Source organism: Chionomys nivalis, chromosome 9 (genome assembly GCF_950005125.1).
Source record: "Chionomys nivalis chromosome 9, mChiNiv1.1, whole genome shotgun sequence".
Classification (NCBI taxonomy): domain Eukaryota; kingdom Metazoa; phylum Chordata; class Mammalia; order Rodentia; family Cricetidae; genus Chionomys; species Chionomys nivalis.
Genome location: NC_080094.1, coordinates 69,796,406 through 69,822,680, shown reverse-complemented (window position 1 = coordinate 69,822,680; position 26,275 = coordinate 69,796,406). Strand labels below are relative to the sequence as shown.

The window sequence follows — 26,275 nt, the reverse complement described above, 5'->3', positions numbered from 1 at the left end:
AAGTGAGACTGGAAAAAAAAGTGAAACAAAAAAATCAAAGCTCTGTAATCCCACAGAGACCAGAGAATGTCTAGAGAGCGGCCAGCCTGAGCTACACAATAGGCTCCATGTTAGACCAAGCAAGCTACAAAATAATAACAATGTCACCAAAAAACTAAAACCCTACTTTTGCCAGCATATCTACAGGAGTGTGGTTAGTGTGTAAATGCCAAGAGTTCACTTACACAGTAGTAAATCATTGATTCTGTTTTAAAAAGGTATTTCTGAGGTTGAGAAGGTGGCTCCGTGGTTAAGAGCACAGACTGTTTTTCCAGAAGGCCCAAATTCAGTTCCCAGCACACACAACAGGTGGTGCATAACCACCCTAACTCCAGCTCCAGGAACCTCATACCTTTTTCGTGTCTCCGAGGACACTCGTGCACACACACATAGACACAGACATACAAAAATTAAATCTTGCCAGGCGGTGGTGGCGCACGCCTTTAATCCCAGCACTCGGGAGGCAGAGGCAGGCGGATCTCTGTGAGTTCGAGACCAGCCTGGTCTACAAGAGCTAGTTCCAGGACAGGCTCCAAAAACCACAGAGAAACCTTGTCTCGAAAAAAAACAAAAAAAAAAAAAAAAAAAAAAAAAAAACAAAAATTAAATCTTTCTACCCTAAAGCAAACTCCATTTAGGGTAGTAGCTCCTAGTGTCACACTGAACGTCTAACAGATTGGTATATTTTTAATATTTTAGGCTTATTTTTATATCAAGGTGTGTGTGTCTGAAACACGACCAGAGGACACTGCATCCTCTGGAGGAGTTAAGGACAGCTGTGAACCACTGTGCAGGTGCTGGGAACCGAACCTGGGTCCTCTGCAAAAGCAGCCTATGGTCTCACTGTGATGTAGAACTCTAACTCTAAAGCCATTTCTGACAACTCTGAGGCCTCTCAGCAGTGGTGCCCCCTCCTGTGGGAACCAGGAATCTAACAATTACCCACACACGTACTGAAATGTTGGGAACTTTCCATTTCCCTGAGTCTTTGTGAATGTTCTCCAGAAATTGGGGCAAGATAACCTTTAAGCTGTTGACTCAGTTCCTGATGTACGTGCCAGGTAGGAGGCCTCCCGGAGACTTGATTTGACTCAGCCCCTGGGAAAGGGGCAGAGTGACCCTCAGATGTTTCCTCTTACCTGGCAACCGCTCTCCAGCCAATTATTGGTAATTGCCCTTTTGAATAAGTCAATCATAATCAAAGAACAACCCCCAGACACCCCCCCCTTGCTTCTGGGGCTTTTTCCTTTAAAAGTAGCCTGTACCAGCTATTCGGGGTCTTTCTGGCCTCTCTAATGCCGAAAGTCCCTGTGATGATAGAATTAATAAAATCCTCATGCTTTTACATCAGCTGTGGTGTGAGAGATGGTCTCTTGGGGTGACTCCTCCTTGGTGATTGGACTTTAGGGTCCAACATCACCACTGTACTCTCTCCAGCCTCAGAAATTCTAAGAGTTTCAAACAAAATCCTGGTACCGTGCAATATATTAATTAAATCTTCAATATTCAATGCAAGTATCAGTGTGCCACGCATGGAAGTTAGGGTGACAACTAGGTACACGGGTGTGTATGCCTGCACTTCCAGGTGTATGGAAGGCCAAGGCAAGAGGAGAGCAAAAGCCCAAGATTCAAGGCCAACCTTCATAACAAAGGAAGAGACGGCTCAGTGGTTAAGAGCATTGGCTGCTCTTATAGAGGATCCAGGTTTGAATCCCAGCACCCACATGGAGGCTCGCAGCCAAGCTGTGAGAGCTGATGCCTTTTCTTACCCTCACAGGCTACTGCAAGCATGTGGTGCACACATGCACTCAGGCATACACACATGTGCAGAGAGAAATTTTGGTTTTTGGTTTTCGAGACAGGGTTTCTCTTTGTAAAAGTTCTGGCTGTCCTGGAACTCGCTGTGTAGAAATATGTTTTAAAGCAACTGTAATTTGTAAAAAATCCCTAGTCTGAGCACTTGCTACAGTTCTGTTTGGAGCATGCCAACAGGGCTTCAGATAGCAAAGGCAGAAACTGGGCATGATGGTGCATGCCTTTGGTCCCAGCACTTGGGAGGCAGAAGCAGGAGGATCTTTGGGAGTTTAAGGCCAGACAGGGATGATATAGTGAGACCCCACCCCCAACAAAAAGACCTGTGGGATGGAGGATGGTTCAGTGATTAACAGTACTCACTGGCTTCTCTTGGACCCAGGTTTGATTCCCAGCACCCGCATGATGGCTCACAATGACCATCTGTGACTTTAGTTCTAGAGGATCCAATGCCTTCCAGCCTCTGCAGGACCACACACACATGGTACATAGAGATGTACAGGCAAAATACCCACACATACAAAATAATAAAATTAAACCGACCAAACGAAGACCTAAAAGTGATTAGGTTTAAGGGAAGTGAAATCTGCCTGGTGCTGTTAACACTGGGCACACCTTCAAAACCAAGTGACACTATCATGCACGGCCTACATCTTAGTCCTGGTTCTTGAGGTCAGAGGGCGACACACCCAAGACAGGCAGAGTGGGATATTATTTGTATTTTAATAAATAAAGCTTGAGCCGGGCGGTGGTGGCGCACGCCTTTAGTCCCAGCATTTGGGAGGCAGAGGCAGGTGAATCTCTGTGAGTTTGAGACCAGCCTGGTCTACAAGAGCTAGTTCCAGGACAGGATCCAAAGCCACAGAGAAACCCTGTCTCGAAAAATAAATAAATAAATAAATAAATAAATAAATAAATAAAGCAAGCTTGACTGAAGACCAGAGGGCAAAGCAGTCTTACAGGCCAGGGAATGGTGGCACAACTTTAATCCCAGGACTCTGGAGACAGAGGCAGGCAGATCTCTGTGAGTTCAATGCCATCCTGGTCTATACAAGATTAAATCTGTCTAAAAAGAGAGACAGCTCACACAAAGGTGATCCCTGTACTTGTGATCACACACTTTCAATCCCAGCACTAGGGAGCTGGAGACAGGAGCCATATAGCCGGGCAGAGAGGGGAATATAAAGGGGAAGAAACAGAACTCAGCAGTGTGGAGTTTGAGGATCTCGTGCCTCCAGTCTGAAGATTTGGTAGAGGTAAAAGGTCTCTCTAGTGGCTGGCTGCTTTGCTTTTCTGATCTTCAGGTTGAATCCACTGTCTCTAGGTTTTTATTATCCGTGCAACAGACAGACGTAACAGAACACCTACATGAGGGCATTGGGTAAAACTCTGTTTAAGTTCCTGAGAGTTATTTCTACAACCATCTACTTCTGAAGTGAAAAATCTTTTTAGATTTACTTACGTGTATGAATGCTTTGCATGTATATATGTGCATGCCTGGTACCCACAGAAGTCAGAAAAGGGTGCCAGGTCTCTTGGAACAGGAATTGCAGATGGTGTTGTTATGTCCAAGTTTCTGATCCCCAAATAAATTCACAGAGCTGGATTTCCAGTGCAAATTACAAGAGGGTTTTTAATAATATTCAAGTTTGGACCAACATCTCTCCAGCACCCCAGCTGGCAGGTGCAGAGAGTGTGGCAGGGAGTCCTGGAGGGAGGACTTTTAAAGGGGAAATGCTGTGGTCAGGGGAGTTCGTGTCCTGTCGTCTTGGGGTTGGGTAAGGAGGGCATAGGGTAAGGGAGATTTGTAGAACTTTAAGACAACTCTGAGGCCTCTCAGCCTTAGTGCCCCCCTCCCCTCAGGACCAAGGACCTAACAACTATACATGCACGTACTGAAATGTTGGGAACTTTCCATCTCCCTGAGTCCTTGTGAGTGTTCTCCAAATAGAGTTCCGTTCCTGGAATAGGGACAAGATAGCCCACAGATGCCCACAGATGCCCACAGACTCAGTCCCTGGGAAAGGGTGAAAGTAACCCTCAAATGTTTCCTCTTACCTCACCTGATCTGGCAACCACTCTCCAGCCAATTATTGGTAATAGCCCTTTGAATAAGCCAATCATAATAGTTAAAGAACACCCCCTAGATTCTCCCCTTGTTTCTGTGGCTTTTTGCTTTAAAACTGATAGCCAATGCTGGACCTTGGACTCCTAATCCTCATTCCCCAGTCTCTCTAAGGTTCTGGTATTTCAGATGTTTGCATACACTTCTGGCTAAACTTAAATCACTTTCTAGCCAGGTGTGCTGGCACGTGCCTCAAGGCAGAGAGAGGGAAATTTCTGAGTTCAAGGCTAGCCTGGTCTACAGAGGGAGTTCTAGGGCAGCCAGGGCCACATAGAGAAACCCTGTATCAGAAGTAAGGACAACAATCTGAGCACATAACATAGCATACTTTATTTGTTTTTAGGACAGGGTCTCACTATGCTTCCCTCGACGGGCTGGAAAGTCACTGCGTAGAGCAGCCTGGCCTTGAACTCGCGGAGTCCCTCTGCCTCTGGATTAAAGGCTCCCCTCGCCCTGCACATTATTTCACCTGGAAACAAACCAGCATTAGAGTCATTTGTCGCACATCTTTGAAGAAATCATCCTCAATTCAGCCATTCTTTCTTCTTCTTTTCCAGGTGGGGTCTTGCGATGTAACCCAGGCTAGCCTTGGCCTCAGCCTTGAAGTGTTGGGTATTAGGTGCGCTCCCCGGCCAGGGTCACTGTGCACTCTGTATCCTGTCATCAGCGGGGAGTGTCAGCATCAATGTCCAGGGAGTCTGGCGGGAGATTCGGCTTTTCAAAGATAGGGTTTCTGTTTAACCCTGGCTGTCCTGGAACTTGCTCTGTAGACCAGGCTGGCCCCAAACCTGGCGTTCCACATGGCTCTGCCTCCCAAGTGCTGGGATTAAAGGCGTTTGCCATCACCGCCTGGCTTTTATTTATTTTTTTTTTTAAACAGATCATCTGAACCACATCCAAAGCATTCTCATAGTCACATGGTGTGTTAGGAATTCTGGCCACTCAAATTCCTTAAATTCTGCTCAAATACTAGGGACTTGTCTTTTTGTCTTTCTTTCCCAGATTAGTGAGGTTGGGCTATTTTACCTGGAACACTTAAACCTAATTTCTGATTAGAATCCTGTCAGCTCATCTGGATTATTACAGTGGATTATTCAGTTATTCTCTTTCCTGTTATACTAAACTATATACATCTATCTTTTCAGTGTTTTTTTTTGGACAGGGTTTCTCAGTCCTGGAACTCACTCTGTAGACCAGGATGGCTCGAATTCACAGATATTCACCTGCCTCTGCTTCCTGAGTGCTGGGACTAAAGGCATGTGCCACCACCATCCAGCAAGTCTTGCTTTTGAATGCTTTTCCTATGCAGTACAGGTTAGCCTTCAGTTTGCAGTTCTGTTGGCCCGGCCTCCCTAGAGCTAAGATTACAGGCACATGTCACCACGCCTGGCTCCATAAGCCTCAGCTGCAGCCATTCTGACTCAGGAGCACTTCTGTAGCAGGGACAAAGGGACAGTATTTCTGTCTTTGTTCTCTTTGTTGTTGTGTTTGTTTTTTATTTTGTTTTATTTTTCAAGACAGGGTTTCTCTGTATTTTGGGAACCTGTCCTGGAACTCACACTACAGACCAGGCTGGCCTTGAACTCACAGAAATCCACCTGCCTCTGCCTCCCAAGAGCTGGGATTAAAGGCATGAATGAGCCACCACTGCCCGACCCTATCCTTGTTCTTTTAAGATGAACTCTTTAAGCTGAGCGGTGGTGGTACACGCCTTTAATCCCAGCACAATATGATGAGGAAGCTAGAGGAGCGTTGTCTTTGAGATAATAGTTCTCATTTATATAGTGCCGCACACTTTATAAAAACTATTTTCAAAAAAAACAAAGCTGGGCAGTGGTGGTGCACGCCTTTAATCCCAGCACTCAGGAGGCAGAGACAGGCGGATCTCTGTGAGTTCGAAGCTAGCCTGGTCTACAAGAGCTAGTTCCAGGACAGGCTCCAAAGCTACAGAGAAACCCTGTCTCAAAAAACCAAAACCAAAAACAAAAAACAAAACAAAACAAAAAGATGGACTCTTTATTACCCAGGCTGCTTAATTCTTGGGCAAAAACAGTCTTCCTACCTTTCAAGTAACTGAAGGAAGCTACAGGGGTTTATGGCTTCTCAATGCCTAGTGTGTGTATCTTTCATTGTTTAGATGCAAGGGATGGATCCCAGGGCCTTGTGCATACTAGACAATCACTAACCACCGCACTACATCCCAACCAACAGAACAAGCTTTTCAAAATCAGGTTCTATCCAAAGGGTGTGGAGGCAAAGGCCTCTAATCCTGGCATGTGTGAAGTAGAGGCAGGACTCATACAAGTCTGGAGTCAGCTTGTTCTACATAGCAAGTTCCAGGCCAGAGAGAGAGGGAGAGAGAGAGAGAGAGAGAGGGAGAGAGAGAGAGGGAGAGAGAGAGGAAGAGAGAGAGAGAGAGAGAGAGAGAGAGAGAGAGAGAGAGAGGCTGTTTCAAAAACAATAATAATAAAAAATTAGACAAAATATATTATCAAGTAACTCTGCTGAAGAACAAAAGGGCTCAGAGCACCAGCTAGGCCGGACCTAAGAAGCAATAAACGGATGGAGGTGGGGAAGGAGCGGAACAGGACACTGTAAGGCTATAGAGAGCCTGGTCATGAGACATCAACAGGGGGCAGGCGTTAGTGGTGCACACCTTTAATGCCAGCACTGGGGAGGCAGGCAGAGGCAGAGGCAGGCAGATCTCTGTGAGTTTAGGCCAGCCGGGACTACAGAGCTAGTTCCACAGCTAGGGCTACATGGAGAAACTCTGTCTTGAAAAAAGAAGGAAAAAACCCTAAACCGGTCCCGGGGAAGAATACCGGGAGGAATGCTGTAAGGGGGGCAAGGGAACAAGTCATGGCTTACGTGCCAGCCTGGGGTATTTGAGAAGGAATGACCCACAAGAAGGGTCCCAGGCTCCTTGGAGAACTGACTCCTCCAAGCCGCTGCAGCAGAAGCAGAGACAGTGGCAGTCAACTGATATAAGCTAGACGCCACCTATAAACTCCAGAGAACAAAAGCTTCTTGAGTTTGTAAACTTGCACTCGTAAATACAGCCCCCAGAACAGAGCGCTCAGTGCGCCCTTCCGTGAGTCCTTCAGCGACAGGCGAGTCTTCCCCTGGAACCAGTGCCGTTAAACAGGAGCGAACCCCATGCCATTCTCCACAGCAGGGCACTGCGACAGCGGGCTTCTGAGGATGAGCAGGTGCTGCGGCAGCCGTGCGCCTCAGGGGCGGAGAAGGAGCTTACTGAGGATTGTGTCATAGTAAGGACAGAACACCATCTTGTTATAGTTGACCAGGCGCACAAATTTCACTGCAATTTCTTCCAGCTCTTTCTGAATGGGACCCAAGCCCCCTGGCACCGTAGGCAGTAGTTTCTGATGACCAGAGGCAAGGTAGGTCTCCAAGAAGGTCAAAATTCGGGACTCTGTGGTGGAAAGAAGAGTGATCAGGGGTGTTAGACAAGTTTGACTAGGTTTCAGTTAACTGACTTATCACCTCCTAGGGGCGGTCTTTCCAGTCACCCCTACATCAGATTTGCAGAACTTTGCATTTCAGTCGGAAGAACACATAGGCAACAGGCTCTGCTCTTAAGAGGAGCAGGACACTAAAGGCCAACAATTGGCCATGGCCACAGGGCACACACACAGAAAGAAAAGTAAAGCAGGAACAAGTTCAAATCTGGGGCTGGAGAGATGGCTCAGCCCTAAGAGCACTGGCCTTTGAACACACACGCGCGCGCACGAGCGCGCACCCACACCCTCTTCCCCACATGCACACCCCCCCACACACACACACAAATCTAAGCTGAGCATGGCAGCACAACCTTTAAACCCAGCAGAGGTAGACCGATCTCTGTGAGTTAAAGACCAGCTAGGCTTACAGAGACCTTGCCTCAACAAACAAACAGAATCTTAATATGCAGCCCCATGGTAGAGTGTATGACCCTGGGCTCAATTTCCACAGCCGAGAAGGTCAGAAGGAAGGAGGAGGAAGGGAAAGGAGGATGGAGGAGGATGAGTCCTTCCCCACTAACTCCCGCTGTCTTCTGCTCAGCACTGCTTCCTTCTGTGAGGCTCACAGTGGAAGACCACACAAGTGATCTAGCTGATACTTTTTAGCCATGCTAGACATAAACAGATTTTTCAAACTGCCTGCCTTCTGAACTGGGCTATGCTCTCAAGCAGGAACCCACACCAACACTGGCAGCTGGGTATGAGTCCTCTCCACTCCTAAAGGGATCTAGGTATCCAAGGCTCCAGAGCTGGAAACCACATCTGGAAGTGGAGGTCTGCTGTGGAATAGTAATTACTTTAGCTAGGTGAAGAGAAGATGTGTTTCACTTGTTTATGCTGCATTTGTTTAACATACAAAAATGTGTTGTTTTGGCTCCAAAACCACAGAGAAACCCTGTCTCGAAACACCCCCCCCCAAAAAAAAAAAGAAAAAAAAGAAAAAGAAAATGTGTTGTTTTACCTGCCTAAGGCACCTGGTCGATCTACTAAAGAGCTGACGGCCAATGGCTAGGCAGTAGAGGGCTGGGGCTGGGGGGCAGAGAGTAGGGGAGGAATCTGGGATGGAGAGAATGGAAGAGAATGAAGGGGAAGAGAGGGAGACTTCCGGGGCCAGTCACGCAACCACCAGAGAGACATACAGAAGGAAAGAAAGGTAAATGACAATGAAACAGGTTAAATTTAGTTATGAGGGCTAGTGGGTCAAGCACAAGATAAGGCCGAGCATTTCACAGCTGACAAGTCTCCGGGTCATGATTTAGGAGCTGGTGGGTGCCTGCTGCGGAGGCAGCTGCCATTGCCACCAGGACCGTGTCTGTAGCTGGTGCTGCTGTCAGGAAACATGAAAGACAGAGAGACAAGGGCAGCATGGCGGCTTCAGGTTGGGCCTTCCCTGCTTGAGTGCAAAGCTCCATGATTTGCAGAAGCCTTCTTTCTCCTCAGCAGCCCACAGATTAAACTGTGGAGAAAGCAGGCTTGACGAGAACTGCCTTCATTTTTTAAAAAATTCACATTATTCATTTTGTATGAAATATTACTTAGTAACAAGGATCTAAGTCAAGGCCTGTGATACTAAAGTCAGAATCTTGGATTCTGGTCCTTGCCTGTCCTTCTGGGTAGCCTACCACACTGGCGATGAACCTGACCCTCTCCTAAGCCAGCAGCACTCAATAGCACAATCCATCAAACCCTCTCCGAGTTTGTTGCTATAGCTGTTATTTGGTTGTTTTTGTTTTTTTTGTTGTTGTTGTTGATTTTTGTTGTTGTTGTTGTTGTTTGTTTTTGAGACAGGGATCCTAGCTGTCCTGGAACTCGCTCTGTAGACCAGGCTGGCCTCGAACTCACAGAGATCCACCTGCTTCTGCCTCCCAAGTGCTGGGATGAAAGGCATGCGCCACCACCACCCAGCCCTTGTTGGCCGTTTTGTGTCAGGGTCTCATTATGGGGTTGGCCTACAACTTACTGTGTAGAGCAGGCTGGCCTTGAACTCCTGAGTGCTGGGTTAAAGGCCTGCACCAAATATCTAGCCCTCTCAGTTTTCTTCTGAGGGCCTGTCTTCCAGCCCCTCTCTTAATGTTTTTGCTATTGTTATCTTTTTTAAAATTTTATTGTTTTTAATTGAGCTATACATTTCCCCCCACTCCCCTTCTTTCCTCCCATCTCCCCTTCCACACTCCCCCATTTGGGGGGGTCAACACAACCTAAGATCTTCTTGGAAGAGGAACCTCAACTGAGAAAATGCCTCCATTAGATTTCCTGCAGGCAGGTCTGTGGAGCATTTGTTTCTCTCTGTGTGTGCCTCTGTCTGTCTCTCTTTCTCTCCTCAAGACGGGGTTTCTCAGTGCAGTCCTGGCTGTCCTGGGGCTCTCTGTATGAAGCTAGCCTCAAACTCAGAGACCACATGCCTCTGCTCCCCAGTGCTAGGATTAAAGGCGCACCATCAACCCTGGCCATTTCTCAATTAATGATTAACGTGGGTACCCCAGCAAACTGTGGTTGGTGCTCCCTGAGAGATAGTCTTTGGCTGTATAAGAAAGCAGGCTGAGCGAGCCATGTAGCACAAGCCAGTAAACAGCATTCCTCCATGGCTCTTGCTTTAGTTCCTGCCTCTAAGTCCCTGCCCTGAGTTTCTGTCCTGACTTCCCTCAGTGATGGAGTGGGACCTGACAATTCTAAGATGAACTAAATCCTCTTCTTCCCCAAGAGGCTTTTGGTCATGGTATTCATCACATCAATAGAAAGGAACTAAGACACCCTCCGCGTGACTGTCCCCCAAACGTACCCACGATCCTGCGAATGGGGTCGTCAGGACTGGCCAGGGCCTGAACCTGGCCCTTGAGCACAGTCTCCTTATTGGTGGAGAATGGGGAGGATCCACATAGGGAGAGGCAGCTTCTCACCTCCAGGCACACTTTCTCCCCAATGGACGTCAGAGCATCCTCCAGATGGAAGGAACTAGAACAGAGAAGGGAAAGGGAGCCAGGAAAACAAAGCCTCATGATACAAAGTGCTAGTCACTTGCCCTGTCCTGGCAAGAGGGAGTTTCGTGGGGACTCGGGGTTTTGTTCCCTGCTCCTTCACCTCCTAGACTGCATCCGTCTAATCATACCACGGTGGGTTTTGTCTGTCTGTTACAGGGTCTCATGTAGCTCAGTTCATCTACAACTTACTATATAGCTGAGGACAGCCTTGAACTTTGGATGCTCCTGCCTCTACTCCCCAAGTGCCGGGATTACAGCTGTGAGCTACCACACCAGGTTTTATAGCACTGGGGATGAGGGGTACGCGATGTTACACATATACATGTTAAACGTGCACTCACCAACAGAGCTACATCCCTAGGCCTCAGAGCATAGGTCTTGCTCATGCCAACGTGACAAAGTAAGCTTGGGAATTATATCTTCTTTTTTTTTTTTTTTTTTTTTTTTGGTTTTTCGAGACAGGGTTTCTCTGTGGTTTTGGAGCCTGTCCTGGAACTAGCTCTTGTAGACCAGGCCGGTCTCGAACTCACAGAGATCCGCCTGCCTCTGCCTCCCGAGTGCTGGGATTACTGAATTATATCTTCTAACACCTCAGAGGAACACACAGAAACCAGAAACTCGGTAGCTACGGGACAGGGGTAGGGCTAAACCCTTTCATTGAGTCCTCCTTTGCATCTTGGTTTCCTTTTCCCATGTGGAGATCAAGCCCAAAACCTCATTGATGGTAAGCACTTTGCCAACTGTGTATCTCCAACCCTCTGCGCCTGCTTTGTTTTATTTTGGTTTTTGAGACAGGCTCTCAGGTAGCCAAAGCTAGCCATGAATTCCTGGTCCTCTTGTTTTACCTTTTAGGTGCCGGGATCACAGGTATTCGCCACCATGACCAGCTTACATTTGATATTTTTAGAAGAAACAATGGAGAAGAGAAAAACAAATATCCTTGCCTCCTTGGAGGAGCTGTGAGACAGGACAGGCTCCTGCTAGTGCCTCTGCGGGCTCTCTTCCCAGCTGCGGGCTCTCAGCTGTCTGCGGTAGCAAAGCAGCAGTCTCTGGGTCAAGCCCTGTAGGGCTTCTGAAAGTAGGGGGTAAGGCCCAGAACTCGCTGCTGCTGCTGCTGCTCCGTACAGCCCAAGCAGCCAGTACTCCCAAGGAATCTGCTCTGGCAGGAAATAAATGGAGGGGATGGCAAAGGCTGAACCTGGGGACAGCATCAGCTTAGGCCTCAGATCAGCAGTGTCCTTGGCTGAGTCAACCGCCTGTCACAGCGTCTGCATATGGCCCACACGGCACCGACCACACGTATACACTGTACAAACTCAGTAGTACAATCCTTCCTTTTGTAAGGATGAGCCAGTGTGGCTCATAACTTCAATCCCAGCACTCAGGAGGCACAGCAGGTGGATCTCAGTGAGTGTGAGGCCAGCCTGGTCTACAAGAGCTAGTTCCAGGACAGGCTCCAAAGCTACAGAGAATCCTGCCTTGAAAAACCAAAAAAAAAAAAAAAACAACAAAAAAAATACAACAAAGAACAACAACAACAAAAAAAAAACCCAGCAGCTCCTCTCTTCCTGCTGCCTGTGGATCTAGACGTAGAACTCCTGGCTCTTTCTCCAGCACCACGTCTGCCTGCATGTCACCATGCTCCCCCACACCTCCCATGACAGGAGACAGAACCTCTGAACTGTAAGCCAGCCCCAACTAAATGTTTTTCTTTGTAAGAGTCGTGTCTCTTCATAGCAGTAGAACCTTGACTCAGAGAGCCAAGGAGGTCAAGGGCTGGGCTGCCTCTTAGAATCTCTGCATGAGGCCTTCTCAAACCCAGGGCTTTCTGGAAGTATTCAAAGCTACCCTCTGTGCTGTGAATCATGGGAGTCACGTCCGGCTGTGTTCAGGGAGCACCTGCTAGAGATTTTACAATGTGAAGTTTGAGACATGATCAAATGATACATTCTCATGGCGGGCACAAGACTCCTAGGAGGTGTGTGCAAAGGGCAGGGAGATCACATTATGGGTGTGCCCTGGAGGGTAAAGTTTGTTTCTTCTGTGATCTTTCTCTCCCGAGAGCCACACTGGACCAACTGGCTGTCTTGGGGCCGAGGCACAGGTTACACTGGTTTTGTAAGGCTGTGGTTTTCACTGAAAGTTGGTAGTAAAAGCAATTCAGTTGGTGGAAGTCGGTGGGGTGTTTTGTTTATTGGTTGGTAAATAAGACTGGTTAGAAAGAAAGAGGTTAACACAGGGTAAGCTCCACCTTGGGAGACGGCTACTCAATTCCGTGTGTGAGAATGTATGGTATTCGGAAACTGAATTGCTCACTGTGGGTCCTGAGCACAGACATCTGGAACCACAGTCCCAAGAGTCTTGTTAAATCTACCGCTCCCTGAAACTTGGGGCATGACAGCCATGACTGAACTGCAGGTAGGCAGAACCTTTCCTAAGCTCCTCAAGCCCTCGCACTGGGAAACTACCATGGTGCACCACAATTCCATCCACTGTAGGGGCCCAGCCACTTACGGCAGATGCATGTCCATTAGCAGAATCTTCACCGTCATCTTGAGTTTCTCAGCAAAGTCAGCGTGGCCCGAGATTCCAGGTGCAGCGGTGCTGAATGTGACGAGCAGCACGGCTCCCAGGACGGCCAGCTGCTCCAGCTGCAGTTGGAGCTCTTGGAAACGAGACTGGTCCATCAAAAGGGTCTGCAATGAACACACACGTCACTGCCGAGCAGAGACTCACGCTGGCCAGCAGACGGCAGTGGCGCCAAACCTCCGCCTGCCCTGTGGTGCCCTTTCACCCGGCATTCCTTTCGGGGATGGCAGAGCTCCAAGCATCAGCTCAGGAAGACCTGGAGACAAATCCTGACTACTCCTTCACAGCAGTGTGACCTCAGGCAAGCTTCCTTTACTCTCTGAGGCTATGCAAAAAATGGGGTTCTCTTTGTACAGCTCCTTGAAAGAAGAAACCCGACCGGCAGGGGCGTGGCTGAGAGCCACAATTTCAGTAGAAGGTACAGTGGTAGGAAGGGAAGGGTGAGATGGAGCTAGAGTGGCCAATACCGTCCCACGTGTCCAGGACCGATGGTCCCAGATTTGAAAGGGAAACATCCAAATCCTGTGACCCTATCTTTGTTCCCACAAACCAGGAAGTCCCCTGTGCCGATGAAAGGGAGGAGTTCCTTGAAGCAGAGCCTACGATTATTCATCTTAGTACACACAGCACAAAGGAGACTGGCACTGGGCAAGCTGGGCACGGTGGCTCCGCCTCTGAACTCCACCCTCTGCCCGTCCACAAACACACTCAGAAGGCTGAGTCAGGAGAATTGCTGAGTCGAAGGCCAGCCTGGGATGCAAAGAGAGACCCTGTCTCGGAACCACAAACAAACAATAACAACAAGCACCTCAGTTAGGGAGATAAAGAAAACAATAAAAAAAATGACAAAGTGAGCAGAGCTGAGGGCCACACACCGCCCCTGAAAGTGAACTGCCTCTCGCATTAAAGAACAGTCTTTTCCTGCCAGAGACACCACAGTTAAAGAGCCCAGATCCCAGCTACCGGAGACGGCGAGGGCTGAGAGAAGAGCAGCAGGAAGGCTAAGTGGATGTTGATTGATTCAGTTAAGAGGTTTTTGATTGCCGGGCGGTGGTGGCACAGGCCTTTAATCCCAGCACTCGGGAGGCAGAGGCAGGAGGATCTCTGTGAGTTCAAGGCCAGCCTGGTCTACAAGAGCTAGTTCCAGGACAGGAACCAAAAAAGCTACGGAGAAACCCTGTCTTGAAAAATCTAAAAAAAAAAAAAAAAAAAAAAAAAAAAAAAAAAAAAAGAGAGAGAGAGAGAGGTTTTTGATTCTTTTCTTTTCTTTTGGAGGATTAGGGGGTTATGGAGACAGGGTCTCACTTCTCACTATGTAGCTCTGGCTATCCTGGAGCTTACTTTGTAGACCAGGCTGGCCCTGAACGCACAGAGATCCACCTGCCTCAGCCTCCAAAGCGCTGGGATTAAAAATGTGCACCACCCACACCTGCCTTATATCTGAGTTTTACAGGCTAATCAAACAAGCTTTAGAAACCTGCTTTGCTGTAAGAAGCTAAATCCAATATATTAGCAATTTAGGGTCAAACCAGATGGAGTGGGCTATGCTTGTAACCCTGGCATTGGGAAGGCTGAGTCAGGAGGACCAACTAGAGTTTGGGGCTAGCCTAGGCTGCAGTGTTGAAAACAAAAACAAAACAAAATGGAGTCAGAGCCCAAACTTCTTAGAAGATAAACTATCTCTGAAAACTGCAAGGCCTCCGTCATGAACAGCTTTGCTATACCAGACTTTCCAGTGGCCTCTGTCTCACTGCTAACGTGACTGTGACTGTGATACCACTTGACTTTGGCAGGACCTGACTTAAGGATGCAAAAGCTCTCCACGACTAAATGTCAAGAACAGAAGCAGTTCTAGGGAAAACCACCAGAAGCTTTCCTGCCGCTCCCAGAGCCACCCTTTCCAACAAGCCAGCAGCACCTTGAGGGCCTCTCATGTACCGCAGGGCAACCAGAGGCAAGAGGAAAGCTTGCAGTTCTGAAAGGTAAGATTTATAGAAGCTGCAGGAGCTGAAGCTAGAAATAGGAACAGGGGCCCTCAAAGAAGACTGAGGAAGCCACACACCAGAACAACGGAGACTCCCTCACCACTCACCCCCTGCCGCTGGCGTGACTGCTGCAGCTATAAGTACTCAGAAAAGCCCTGGAAACGACCCAGAGAGCCGAAGCCACAGTGTGCACAAGATGCAGTGCGGAAAGAAGCAGAATGCACAACAGCCAGAGTGGAAACAGTCACAGCGTTTGGCTGAGAAGGAAACGCAGTGCACACAGGGCGATACTGACATGACCGCATGGGTGAGCCCTGAAGGAAGACATCGTAAAGGCAAAGTCAGACACAAAAAGATAAATGTGGCTTGATTCTATGTAAAGCAATTGGACAGACTGGATTAGAAGGCTGAGATTGGGAGTTCAAAGGCAATGTGGGCTACATGAGACCCTGTTGTTGTAATAAGAGCGGCGGGGCTGTGTCCCCGGCACCCGCCGCCCGCATGGCTTATGCCCCGAAATAATTACACGGAAACTGTATTCTTTTGATCACTGCCTGGCTCATTAGTTCCAGCCTCTTATTGGCTAGCTCTTACATATTGATCTAACCCATTTCTAATATTCTGTGTAGTACCACGAGCTGGCTTACCAGGGAAGATCTTAACCTGCGTCTGTCTGGAGTGGGAGAATTATGGCGACTCCTGACTCGGCTTCTTTCTCCCAGCATTCTGTTCTGTCTACTCCGCCTACCTAATTTTCTGTCCTATTAAAGGGGCCAAGGCAGTTTCTTTATTACTTAACCAATGAAACAACAGATAGAAAGATGACCCACCTCCATCACCCTGTCAGAAAAAGTCAAAACAAATAACATAAACCAAAGTCTCAGAGTGACGAAATGCACAGAGTTGCAGTAGAATGGTCGTTGTCAGAGCGATGAGGGATTAGATTAGGAATTTCTGTCTGCATTACTGTTTATTGCTGTGAAGAGACACCGTGACCAAGGCAGCTCATATAAGCAAGCATTCAACTGGGGGCTTACTTATAATTTCAGAGGGTTAGTTCATTATCATCATGGTGGGAAGCAGGCAGGCATGATGTTGAAGCAGGAGCTGAAGACAGTGGGCCCGGCTTGGGCTTCTGAAATCAAGCTCAATGGCTCATTTGTGGAATAATCTTTGTACACTATGAAGATGTCACTCTAACTGATTTAATAAAAAGCTGACCAGTCAATAGCTAGGCAGAATTTCCAGGCTCAGGGGACACTAGGAAGAAGAAGGACAGAGACGCCAGCAGATGCAGAGTGAAGGTGGAGTGATCGGACGGACGCTTAAAAAAGGAATCCCACACTAGCGCAGAGCTAAGAAACAGACCGGGGTTTATTAAAAGGTAAAATTTACAAAGTCAGGATTCTCTGCTTGAATGTTAGATAAAGATCAGATCCAAAGCAAACCTAACAACAAACAGGGCCCAGGGGGAAACAGAGAAGAAGGGGCTGGACACGCTTCCGCATCCAGGTAAATAGTCTATGAGGCCACGCCCCAGTAGGTGGGTAATTGCTATACACCTTCCAGCAGCAGCAGAGCATGCAGGATGGGAAATGTGGAGATGAGGTAATAAAGCCATGAGGCAGAAAGTAAAGTAATAGAAATGGGTTAATTTAAGTTATAAGAGCTAGCTAAAGCAGGGCGGTGGTGGCGCACGCCTTTAATCCCAGCACTCGGGAGGCAGAGGCAGGCGGATCTCTGTGAGTTCGAGACCAGCCTGGTCTACAAGAGCTAGTTCCAGGACAGGCTCCAAAACCACAGAGAAACCCTGTCTCGAAAAACCAAAAAAAAAAAAAAAAAAAAAAAAAAAAAAGAGCTAGCTAAAAACAAGCCCAAGCTATCAGTCAAACCTTTTCTTTTCTTTCTTTCTTTTTTCTTTTTCTTTTTTTTTTTTTTGAGACAGGGTTTCTCTGTAGCTTTGGAGCCTATCCTGGAACTAGCTCTTGTAGACCAGCCTGGCCTCGAACTCACAGAGATCTGCCTGCCTCTGCCTCCCGAGTACAAGGATTAAAGTTGTGTATCATCCATTGACCAGCTCAGTCAAACTTTCTTACTTAACAAGTTTCCATGTCATTTGACTACAAATGGTGTCCAACGTGGGAGCTCAAATATCCAAACATAGGGCCTGAAGAAGCAAAAAAGAGTTAGATGTAGTTTCCTAGTCCTATAGTCTCTTAGGCGGGCTGGTGCTCAGTGGCATACACAGGTGAGGCTACTGGCTGCTGCCTGCAGGGTGGAGCCATCTGCCAGGACTATACACCAGCACCATTCACTAAGTTTAACTGTGCAGTGGCAGACAGAGTAAGTAGGCTGCAGATGCCCAGTAAAGACAGATGCAGACGGAAACAAACCTCTAAACAGGTTACAGTGTGTTTTAAGAAATGTGCATAGGCTTAAAAAAGACAAAGGATATAGACAGCCATAGAAAAAAGTAGTTTATAAATAATAACATAAAGTCTTTAAAGAAAACAATAATATAAAAAGGATAAGCCACATAGTGGAAGACACACAGGGAGTCTGGATACGTGTGGTGCTATACTGACTTTACATTTTTAGACTGCTGATGAGCAAACAATAGCTGCTGAGAGACACTGGATTGTAAAACATACTAAATAAAACCAACCAATATATTTTGAAAGACACTGAATTATAAAAAATACTAAATAAAACCAATCAATATATTTTTTATAATTTTTTAAAAGATTTATTTATTGTATATACAGTGTTCTGTCTACATGTGCACCTGCAGGCCAGAAGAAGGTGCCAGACCTTACTATAGATGGTTGAGAGCCAACATGTGGCTGCTGGGAATTGAATTCAGGACTCTGGAAGAGCAGCCAGCGCTCTTAACTGCTGAGCCATCTCTCCAGCCCCAACCAATATATTTTTAAAATGTCTTCAAAATGGAAGTCAAAAAATGTTATGTTGGGGAAGCAGTTACTTTTTGTTTCTACAGAAAATGAAAAGCGGTGGATTCACCTGAGGTTGAAGAAGATCAGACCCTATGGAAATCCTGGCTACAGACATAAAGAAATAAATCTGTAAAACCTACAAGACAGGTGATATATATTTTATCTGCTCAAACATAAAACAAAACCCATCTTTGGCTGGCTTGTGTACATGCACAGTCCATACTCGCGTTAATGCAGATGTGTATTGCTACCTTTGAAAATGTGTGTGTTTTCAGAGCACAGGGTGAGACCCAGTGAAAATGGCTGACCCAGGTGCCTCTGTTGTACTTTCCTCAGAGTTCTACATCCAAAACAGCTTCAAGGCTGCTGGTTGAGATGGTCCAGTCTCACAGACTATTCTAGCCAGGACTTGACCGTTATCCTGCAGGGTCTGAGAATTGAGGGCCCATTCCTACACTGTCTGGTGGTCAAAAAATTCTGAGCGACCTACAAGATGCAGTTTGCACCTTCCACACAGGAGATGGTTGCCCGGCTCTTTGATAGTAAAACAAGCTGATGCCATCCTAACAAGTGGTCAGGATATGCTAATGTCATTCTGCTCCTTCTGTTGTAAATTAGAAGGCTGCCTGGGAAAGAGATGTTTTCAGTCTACATGACAATAGGTATAGCCGTGACCTAAGTCATTCCCCTGCTACCTAGAAAACAATGCTAATAACATTTGTGTTACCTGCCCCCCCTCTCAGTTTACCTTGATATAAAAGCTGCTTGGAAAATAAACACGGGTGATTTCAAAATTTAAATGATCACTAAAACTCCCTCCCGATACTGTTGTGTAAATTGTGTCTTTATTTATTTCCTCCACTCTGGTATGAGAGATAATTTATGTCTGGGCTAGTCCCTGACATAATGGTGCCCAACATGGGGCTGATAGGTGACCACTGAAAAACATGGAAGTGACCAGACATACGGAGGAGAACATGAGGAAACCAGAGAATGTGAGGAGACCGCAAGAAAATCAAACCACAGGTGGATCGGTGACTAATGAGTGTTCAAAAATAAGTAGTAGGGGGCTGGAGAGATGGCTCAGAGGTTAAGAGCATTGCCTGCTTTTCCAAAGGTCCTGAGTTCAATTCCCAGCAACCACATGGTGGCTCACAACCATCTGTGGTGGGGTCTGGTGCCCTCTTCTGGCCTGCAGGCATACACACAGACAGAATATTGTATACATAATAAATAAATATTAAAAAAATAAGTAGTAAAATTTTAAAAGAGAGAGAAGCAGAAAATAAAAGTCTGAAGTAAAAATTTTTACATACTAAATATAACTATGGGACAAAGAAGAAGAATCAAATGGTTATACAACTGATTGGAGATACATTAAAGAACAAGGCAGTGCCGGGTAGTGGTGGCGCACGCCTTTAATCCCAGCACTCGGGAGGCAGAGGCAGGCGGACCTCTGTGAGTTCGAGACCAGCCTGGTCTACAAGAGCTAGTTCCAGGACAGGCTCCAAAACCACAGAGAAACCCTGTCTCGAAAAACAAACAAACAAAAAAAGACAAGGCAGCCTGAGTATAGCAGCATCAGATACAAAAATTATTTAAATTTACAGAGCAGCTATGCCCTCGGTTTTCCAAGGACAGGACTTTAGATGCTGCAACATGGAAAGAAGTTGGGATAAAGATTCAACAACGTTATTATAGTTATGGACCAGAAAGCGTCTCTGCAGATATTCTTCGTTTCTGGATGCTAATACAGAAAATGTTGGACTTAAATCCCAAACAGCAGGAGATACTTCCCTCTGAGCCAGTTAGAAGGGAGACGATACCCTCCACGCCACTGGGGGAGTTGCTAGATGAATTTATGAAATTGAGTGGATACAATCAGTCAGAGCCTAATGACTGAGAGAACTATAAAGAAGAGTCTTCACCTCTCTTGTTAATAACCAGCAATGCTGAGACAGGGACATGATGATAAAATCCAAAAGGAGCTAAAAGGCTTTAAAAAGGTGGTAACCTCAGTCGTGGAGACTAAAAACTCTGCAGATTGGGCTGGAGAGATGGCTCAGGGGTTGAGAGCATTGCCTGCTCTTCCAAAGGTCCTGAGTTCAATTCCCAGCAACCACATGGTGGCTCACAACCATTTGTGGTGGGGTCTGGTGCTCTCTTCTGGCCTGCAGACATACACACAGACAGAATGTTGTATACATAATAAATAAATAAATATTTAAAAAAAAAAGAAAAAAGAAAAAAGAAAAAAACTCTGCAGATTCACGACCCTTACAGAAGAGTAATTCTCTTCCTGCTGTCATAGCTGGTTCAGATCCGCCTATGGTACAAAGAGCTCCAAAGCTGAGGCAGATGCCCAACATTAGAAAAGAACTCTCCTTTACAAGCTCAATCAGAGAAGCTGCTAATGGGGGGGAGAAAATGCAAGGATTTCAATTATTTCCTGTAATAGAGCAAAGAGAAGCTCAAAAAAATCTGCTTAGGATACATACTCCCATATCATTTAAGTTACTCAAAAAATTAAAAACTGCTTGTGCTCAGTGCGGTCCAATGGCTCCATTCACTCAGATGCTATTTTAAAAACAGAGCAATAAAAGTTCTGCCCCCAGGGGATTAAAAGCAGAGAGCCAAAGCTTGCCTGTCAGAAAAATCCTATCTATTGTAAAAAACCAAATTTGCAAAACAATGTCAGGCCACAGCTGAGAGAAAGAGGGCTCAACAAGTTGCTATTTCATAAGAAATGCTTGCAGGTGAGGGACCTCATACAGGGGCAAATCAACATATATCCAAATTAATACAACTGCCAAAAAGGCCTAAAATAGGCTTCCATCTTCTAACAACCAGGCTGAGAAATTGTCTAATATAAGACAAGGACCAGTTAAATTATTTCAAAACTTTGTCTCCAGACTAACACAGACATCTAATAGGTAATTGGAGACACAGAAGCAGGACAGTTAATAAACAGCTAGCCTTTTTTTTTTTTTTTTTTTTTTTTTTTGGATTTTCGAGACAGAGTTTCTCCATAGCTTTTGGTTCCTGTCCTGGAACTAGCTCTTGTAGACCAGGCTGGCCTCGAACTCACAGAGATCCGCCTGCCTCTGCCTCCCGAGTGCTAGGATTAAAGGCGTGCACCACCACCGCCCGGCAACAGCTAGCCTTTAAAAACACTAATGCTGTATATAAAGCGGCTCTAAGACCTTTCAAAAAGCAGGGTAACAGTGTAGATTATATTTAGATTTGCACAGATATCGGGCAATCGTATACATTCAGGGTCCCCCAAAGATTCCAGAACCTCTAGACAGCAGGTAGCAGTCTAAAAAACATGATGCCCACATTCTCAAGAGATGGGTTGGGGTTTTTGGCCATTCTGTTTGTTATGGATATTCATCATCATTTTAAGGGGGTTGGTACAAATTGTTATTGGTCATGATCAGAAAAAAAAAACTGAAGAAAAGAGATTAGATTCAGGGATTTCATTCTGAAAAGAAAAAGGGGGAATACAGAACTGACAGGATAAAAGGGTGGATTACTGAATCTACTTTTAAACTAAAAAAGCAACTACTAGTCTTAATATTTTACTGTAGTATGAAATTTTGCATATTAATACAAATCTAAGGTTATTTTTGCTATATGTTTTGTATTTATGTTTCTACTCTTGTTTAAGATATTTTGGTATACTGATACAAATTTAAGGTCATTTTTGTTAGAAAATACTAAACAAACATTTCTACCCTTTTTGGGGGGGTGTTGTTTGCTTGTTTGTTTGTTTTTCAAGACAGGATTTCTCTGTCGCTTTGGAGCCTGTCCTGGTATAGCTCCTATAGACTAGGCTGGCCTCGAACTCACAAAGATCCACCTCTGTCTCCTGAGTGCTAGGATTAAAGGCTACCACCACCCAGCTATATTTCTACTGTTGTCTAAGGTATTATACCTAAGGAGCTCATTTAACAATGTAATGTAAATTCCTAGACATTGAAAGTTATTACTACAAATTATTTAAGGTAATAAAAAATGCAGTTTAGTAGTTAGTCACCAATAACAATCAAACTTGTTGTCATGTTAGATATGTTTTTTTAAGGTCAAACACATATATTTTAGCTAGACAGGTGATCTTCAAACACTTCAGAGATCTACAGGATATGGCATTTAAGATATTTAATATGAGCACTCGGGAGGCAGAGGCAGGCGGATCTCTGTGAGTTCAAGGCCAGCCTGGTCTACAAAGGGAGTTCCAGGACAGGCTCCAAAGCTACAGAGAAACCCTGTCTCAAAAAACCAAAAAAAAAAAAAAAAAGATATTTAATATGTTTTAATAATATAAGGCTTTTCACGACAGTGAGACACGTCTGCTCCTGGTAGCACCAATCTACTTCGGAGATGATGGGCACTGAAGAATCTCCATATGGAGTTTGCTTTCTTTGTGGCAAAAGTTAGTCACTGCGTAAAATACTATCCTTGCCTTGACTTCTGACAGTATTCTCTCCCAATTGGATGAGCAGGAAACAAAAGAAAGCAACTGCTGAACTTTGTCAAGACAAGACACTACAGTCCTTCAAAATTCCTGCTTCACAGAGAAGTTTGTCAGATATTTTAGGCCCGTAGGCCAAAGATGGATATCCCAACATTACAGAGGAACCTTGGGTGACTGTCCAGGCAATCAGACGTCTCTGTCATTTCTATAGTTTTAGAAGTTGTTTGCTCTGCACTTCCTGTTTACTCAAGTAATATTTTATCCTTCTCACATCTCTGGAGTTAAAGACAAGATAGTTATATAATTACAGTTTTCTTTGTTACTAAATTCAAAACAAACAATCTTACATAACAGAAATTTATAAAGGTAAAAAAATAAAAGCTTAAGTTCTTTATATAGAAAGATGTTTTTAAGATCTAAAAAGATATTTTTAGGATGGTAATACAAGTTATGACAAAAAAATGGTTTAGGTATAAAACTTTAGAATAAAATAGTATAGATGATAGATAGATACAGTGCTTTCTTCAAATCTGCAAAATGCAAATGGACTGGACACAGTGAATGTAATTCTTACTTGATAATTGTTGCTACTATATATAATTTTACTATATTATAGTTAAAATCTTTCTTTTTTTGTTTAGACAAAAAAGGGAAAATGTTGTAGAATAGTCTTTTTGCACACTGTGAAGATGTTGCTCTGATTGGTTAATAAAAAGCTGACCAGTCAATAGCTTGGCAAGATTTCTAGGCACAGAGGAGGCATGAAAGAAGGAGAGAGACACCAGGAGATACAGAACAAGCAGGATGGAAAATACAGAGATGAGGTAATAAAGTCACAAGGCAGAAAGTAAATTAACAGAAATGGGTTAATCTAGGTTATAAGAGCTAGCTAAAACAAGCCTAAGTTATTGGCTGAACTTTCATAATTAATAAGCCTGCATGTCATTATTGGGGAGTCGACGGTCTCGATGAAAAGGTCTAACTGCATTCAGTGGTTAAGAGAATTGGCTGCTTTTGACTTGGGTTTGATTCCCATCACCCACATGGTGGCTCACAACCGCCTATAACTCTAACTGCAGGGGATGGAATGCTCTCTTCTTACCTCTGTGGGTACTGTACTCACATGCATAAACCCACACAGACACAGGCACACATAATTATGAAATAATAAATCTTAAAAATAAAAAGCAACCTCAAAGCTCACTTCCCTGTGATATACCTCCTCAAACAAAGCTATACCTTCCAATCTTTTCCAAAGAGTTCATAAAAACATATGAACCTATGGGGGTCATTTTCATTCAAACCCACACATTGACTGATGGGTAGTTTCATCATCTGTGGGGATGGAAACATTCTGCAATGAGAATGTTTGCACAATGGTGTGTGCTTTTAATTGCCACTCAACTGTATACTCAGAAATAGTAAAAAAAAAAAAAAATTGTGAGCCAGGTGTAGTGGTGCACACCTTTAATCCCACCCAGCACTTGGGAGGCAGAGGCAGACAGACCTCTGTGAGTTCAAGGCCAGCCTAGTCTATAGAGTTTGCTCTAGGGCTATCAGAGAAACCTGTCTTGAAAAACCAAAAGAAAGAAATGGTAAAAATGGTATAAATGCACAATGGGGCCTTCAGGACGGCTCAGCAGGTAAAGGCACTAAGTTTGAGCCCACAAGGCAATGGTGGAAGAAGAGAACAATTTCTGAAAGCTGTTCTTTGACCACACACCCCACACACCTCCCACAACAGCACAAATGTAAAAACAAGTAATTCTTCATACAATGAAAAATAAAATGATTAAGTACTGGTCCCTGCCATCAAGTGTCTCCATTATGTTCCCCAGAGAAGCCAGACACAAAGCCCAAGCTGAACACTGCATTTATAGGAACTATCAGAGCAGACAAGTACAGAGACCAAAGCAGAAATGGAAGGAGGAGAAAAGTATGCTGATTGCCGACGCCTGCGAAGGTAGCACTGCCTGAGCCTGAAATACACCAGAAGCCACTGAGCTCCATAAACTAGGGAGGATTAGATCCACGGTCATTGTAGCATCACTCACAACAACCAAATATGGAACCAGCCTAGATGTCCATCAGCAGTGGAGGGGATGAAGAAAATGTGTTACATATACACAAGGACATTTCATTCAGCCATAAAGAACAATCAGCCTGGCATGTGACGCACACCTGTAATCTCAGCATTCAGGAAGCATCAGCAGGGGAATCTCTGTGAGTCCAAAGCCACTGGACTATGCGGTGAATTCCAGGCCACCCAGTGCTACATAATAAGAACCTCTCTGTGTGGAAAGAGAGACTCAGAAGTAACCACACTTTCCTCTCATACCTCACATACACTGAGGTGTGTGTGTTTTGAAGGAAGAAGGAACTTAAAAGGAGAAAGCTGGGCATGGTACGTAATCTTCAATCTCAGCACTAGGAGGCAGAGACAGGCAGATCTCTGAGAGTTCGAGGCTAGCCTGGTTTACAGAGCTAGTTCCAGGACAGCTAAGGGTACACACAGAGAGAGAGAAGTGGGGTAGTGAGGGGAACAAGAGAGAATAGAGGGGGAGGGAAGAGACCATACTGCGAGTTTTCTCGTGTGCGGAATGTACAGATACAAATACACACAGCAGGGGGATTACAGAGAAAGAAAGGGGGCAAGCAGGAGAGAGAGAAAGAGAAGGATGGTAATAGAGATGAATGTGAGCAAAGTGCAGTAATACATATGAGAACGTCACAATGAAACCCATTGTACACGGAAACATTCATAAAGACGTAATTACAATTCCAAATGAAGAGAAGACGTTTTGGTCTGCGGTTTATATCAGAACACCATGATTCTTCCAGAAAAGCTGCGCTGTGTGAGACAAAGTCTGAACGGCTAAGTGCCAGCAGCACCTACCTCGGGGAAAGGTCTCCGGAAGTGGTCCCATTTCAGCAGCTTCAGGTAGGCATAATTCTGGACAGAAACAGGGGTCAGCACTGGAGCATCCCCTGAGCCAGCAGCCCCTCCCCCAGCCGGCAGGGCATGTTTGTACTTCTGAGTCAAAAGGTCATTTGAGGCCTCCTCCAGCCACTGGGTGACAAAGTCCAGGGAGTCTGTGGAAAACAGGGCTGTGTTCATCACTCTGACACTTGCAAGGGCACTTCTTGGAATTACCTTAAGGAAGAGCAGTCCAACAGTGAAATTCAGGATGGAGAATGAACTTTGGAACCCACAGAACTCAATCCAGATCACAGCATTGCTCAGCGCTAGCTTCACAACCTCAGACAAGTCTATCTGAATAGAAGGTGGTGGCGCACGCCTTTAATCCCAGCACTCAGGAGGCTGAGGCAGGCAGGTAGGCAGGCAGATCTCTGTTAGACAGAGAAAGCCTGTACTGAGAAACCACAACACGACAAGAACGACACCTGCTTCACAGGCTGGTGGAGCTCAAGAGCCAGGTCTGCCCCTTCCTCCTTCCTGTCTTCTCTCGTTCTGACCACTGCATCAGATGACTGCAGTTCTCAAAGATGGTCCCCAGACAAACAGGACAAGACACCAGCTGGAGGCCCTGGGTACACTTGCACTGACGGCTGGTATCAGTCAGGATTGCTCACAGCCTGGTGGTGTCTGCTGTGTAACTCACCGCATGGGGAGCACTGCCAGTGGGGCCCTCAGTGGTCCCCGGGGCTTTCCTTAGCAGAGTAACACAGTAGGTCCCCCATAAGAACACAGTTCAGGGGCTGGAGAGATGGCTCAGTGGTTAAGAGCACTGACTGCTCTTTCAGAGGTCCTGAGTTCAATTCCCAGCAACCACA

The 26,275-nt window shown here is 45.7% G+C and overlaps 1 protein-coding gene across 2 annotated transcripts in view; it reads right to left on the bottom strand.

Moving 5' to 3' along the window:
• Positions 1-3,351: 3,351 nt before the first annotated feature.
• Tcp11l1 (t-complex 11 like 1) overlaps positions 3,352-26,275 on the bottom strand; it is a 50,297-nt gene continuing 27,373 nt past the window's right edge. Inside the window, exons 8-11 of one of the 2 annotated variants that reach the window (XM_057781527.1) lie at positions 25,377-25,573; positions 12,990-13,171; positions 10,277-10,449; positions 3,354-7,409 (exon numbers count right to left, since the gene is read on the bottom strand). In XM_057781527.1, the coding sequence (XP_057637510.1) occupies positions 7,207-7,409; positions 10,277-10,449; positions 12,990-13,171; positions 25,377-25,573 (755 nt within the window). In that variant the 3' untranslated portion in view covers positions 3,354-7,206. Of the gene's footprint in view, positions 7,410-10,276; positions 10,450-12,989; positions 13,172-25,376; positions 25,574-26,275 lie in introns of both variants that reach the window. The other variant, XM_057781528.1, reaches the window with a different exon arrangement.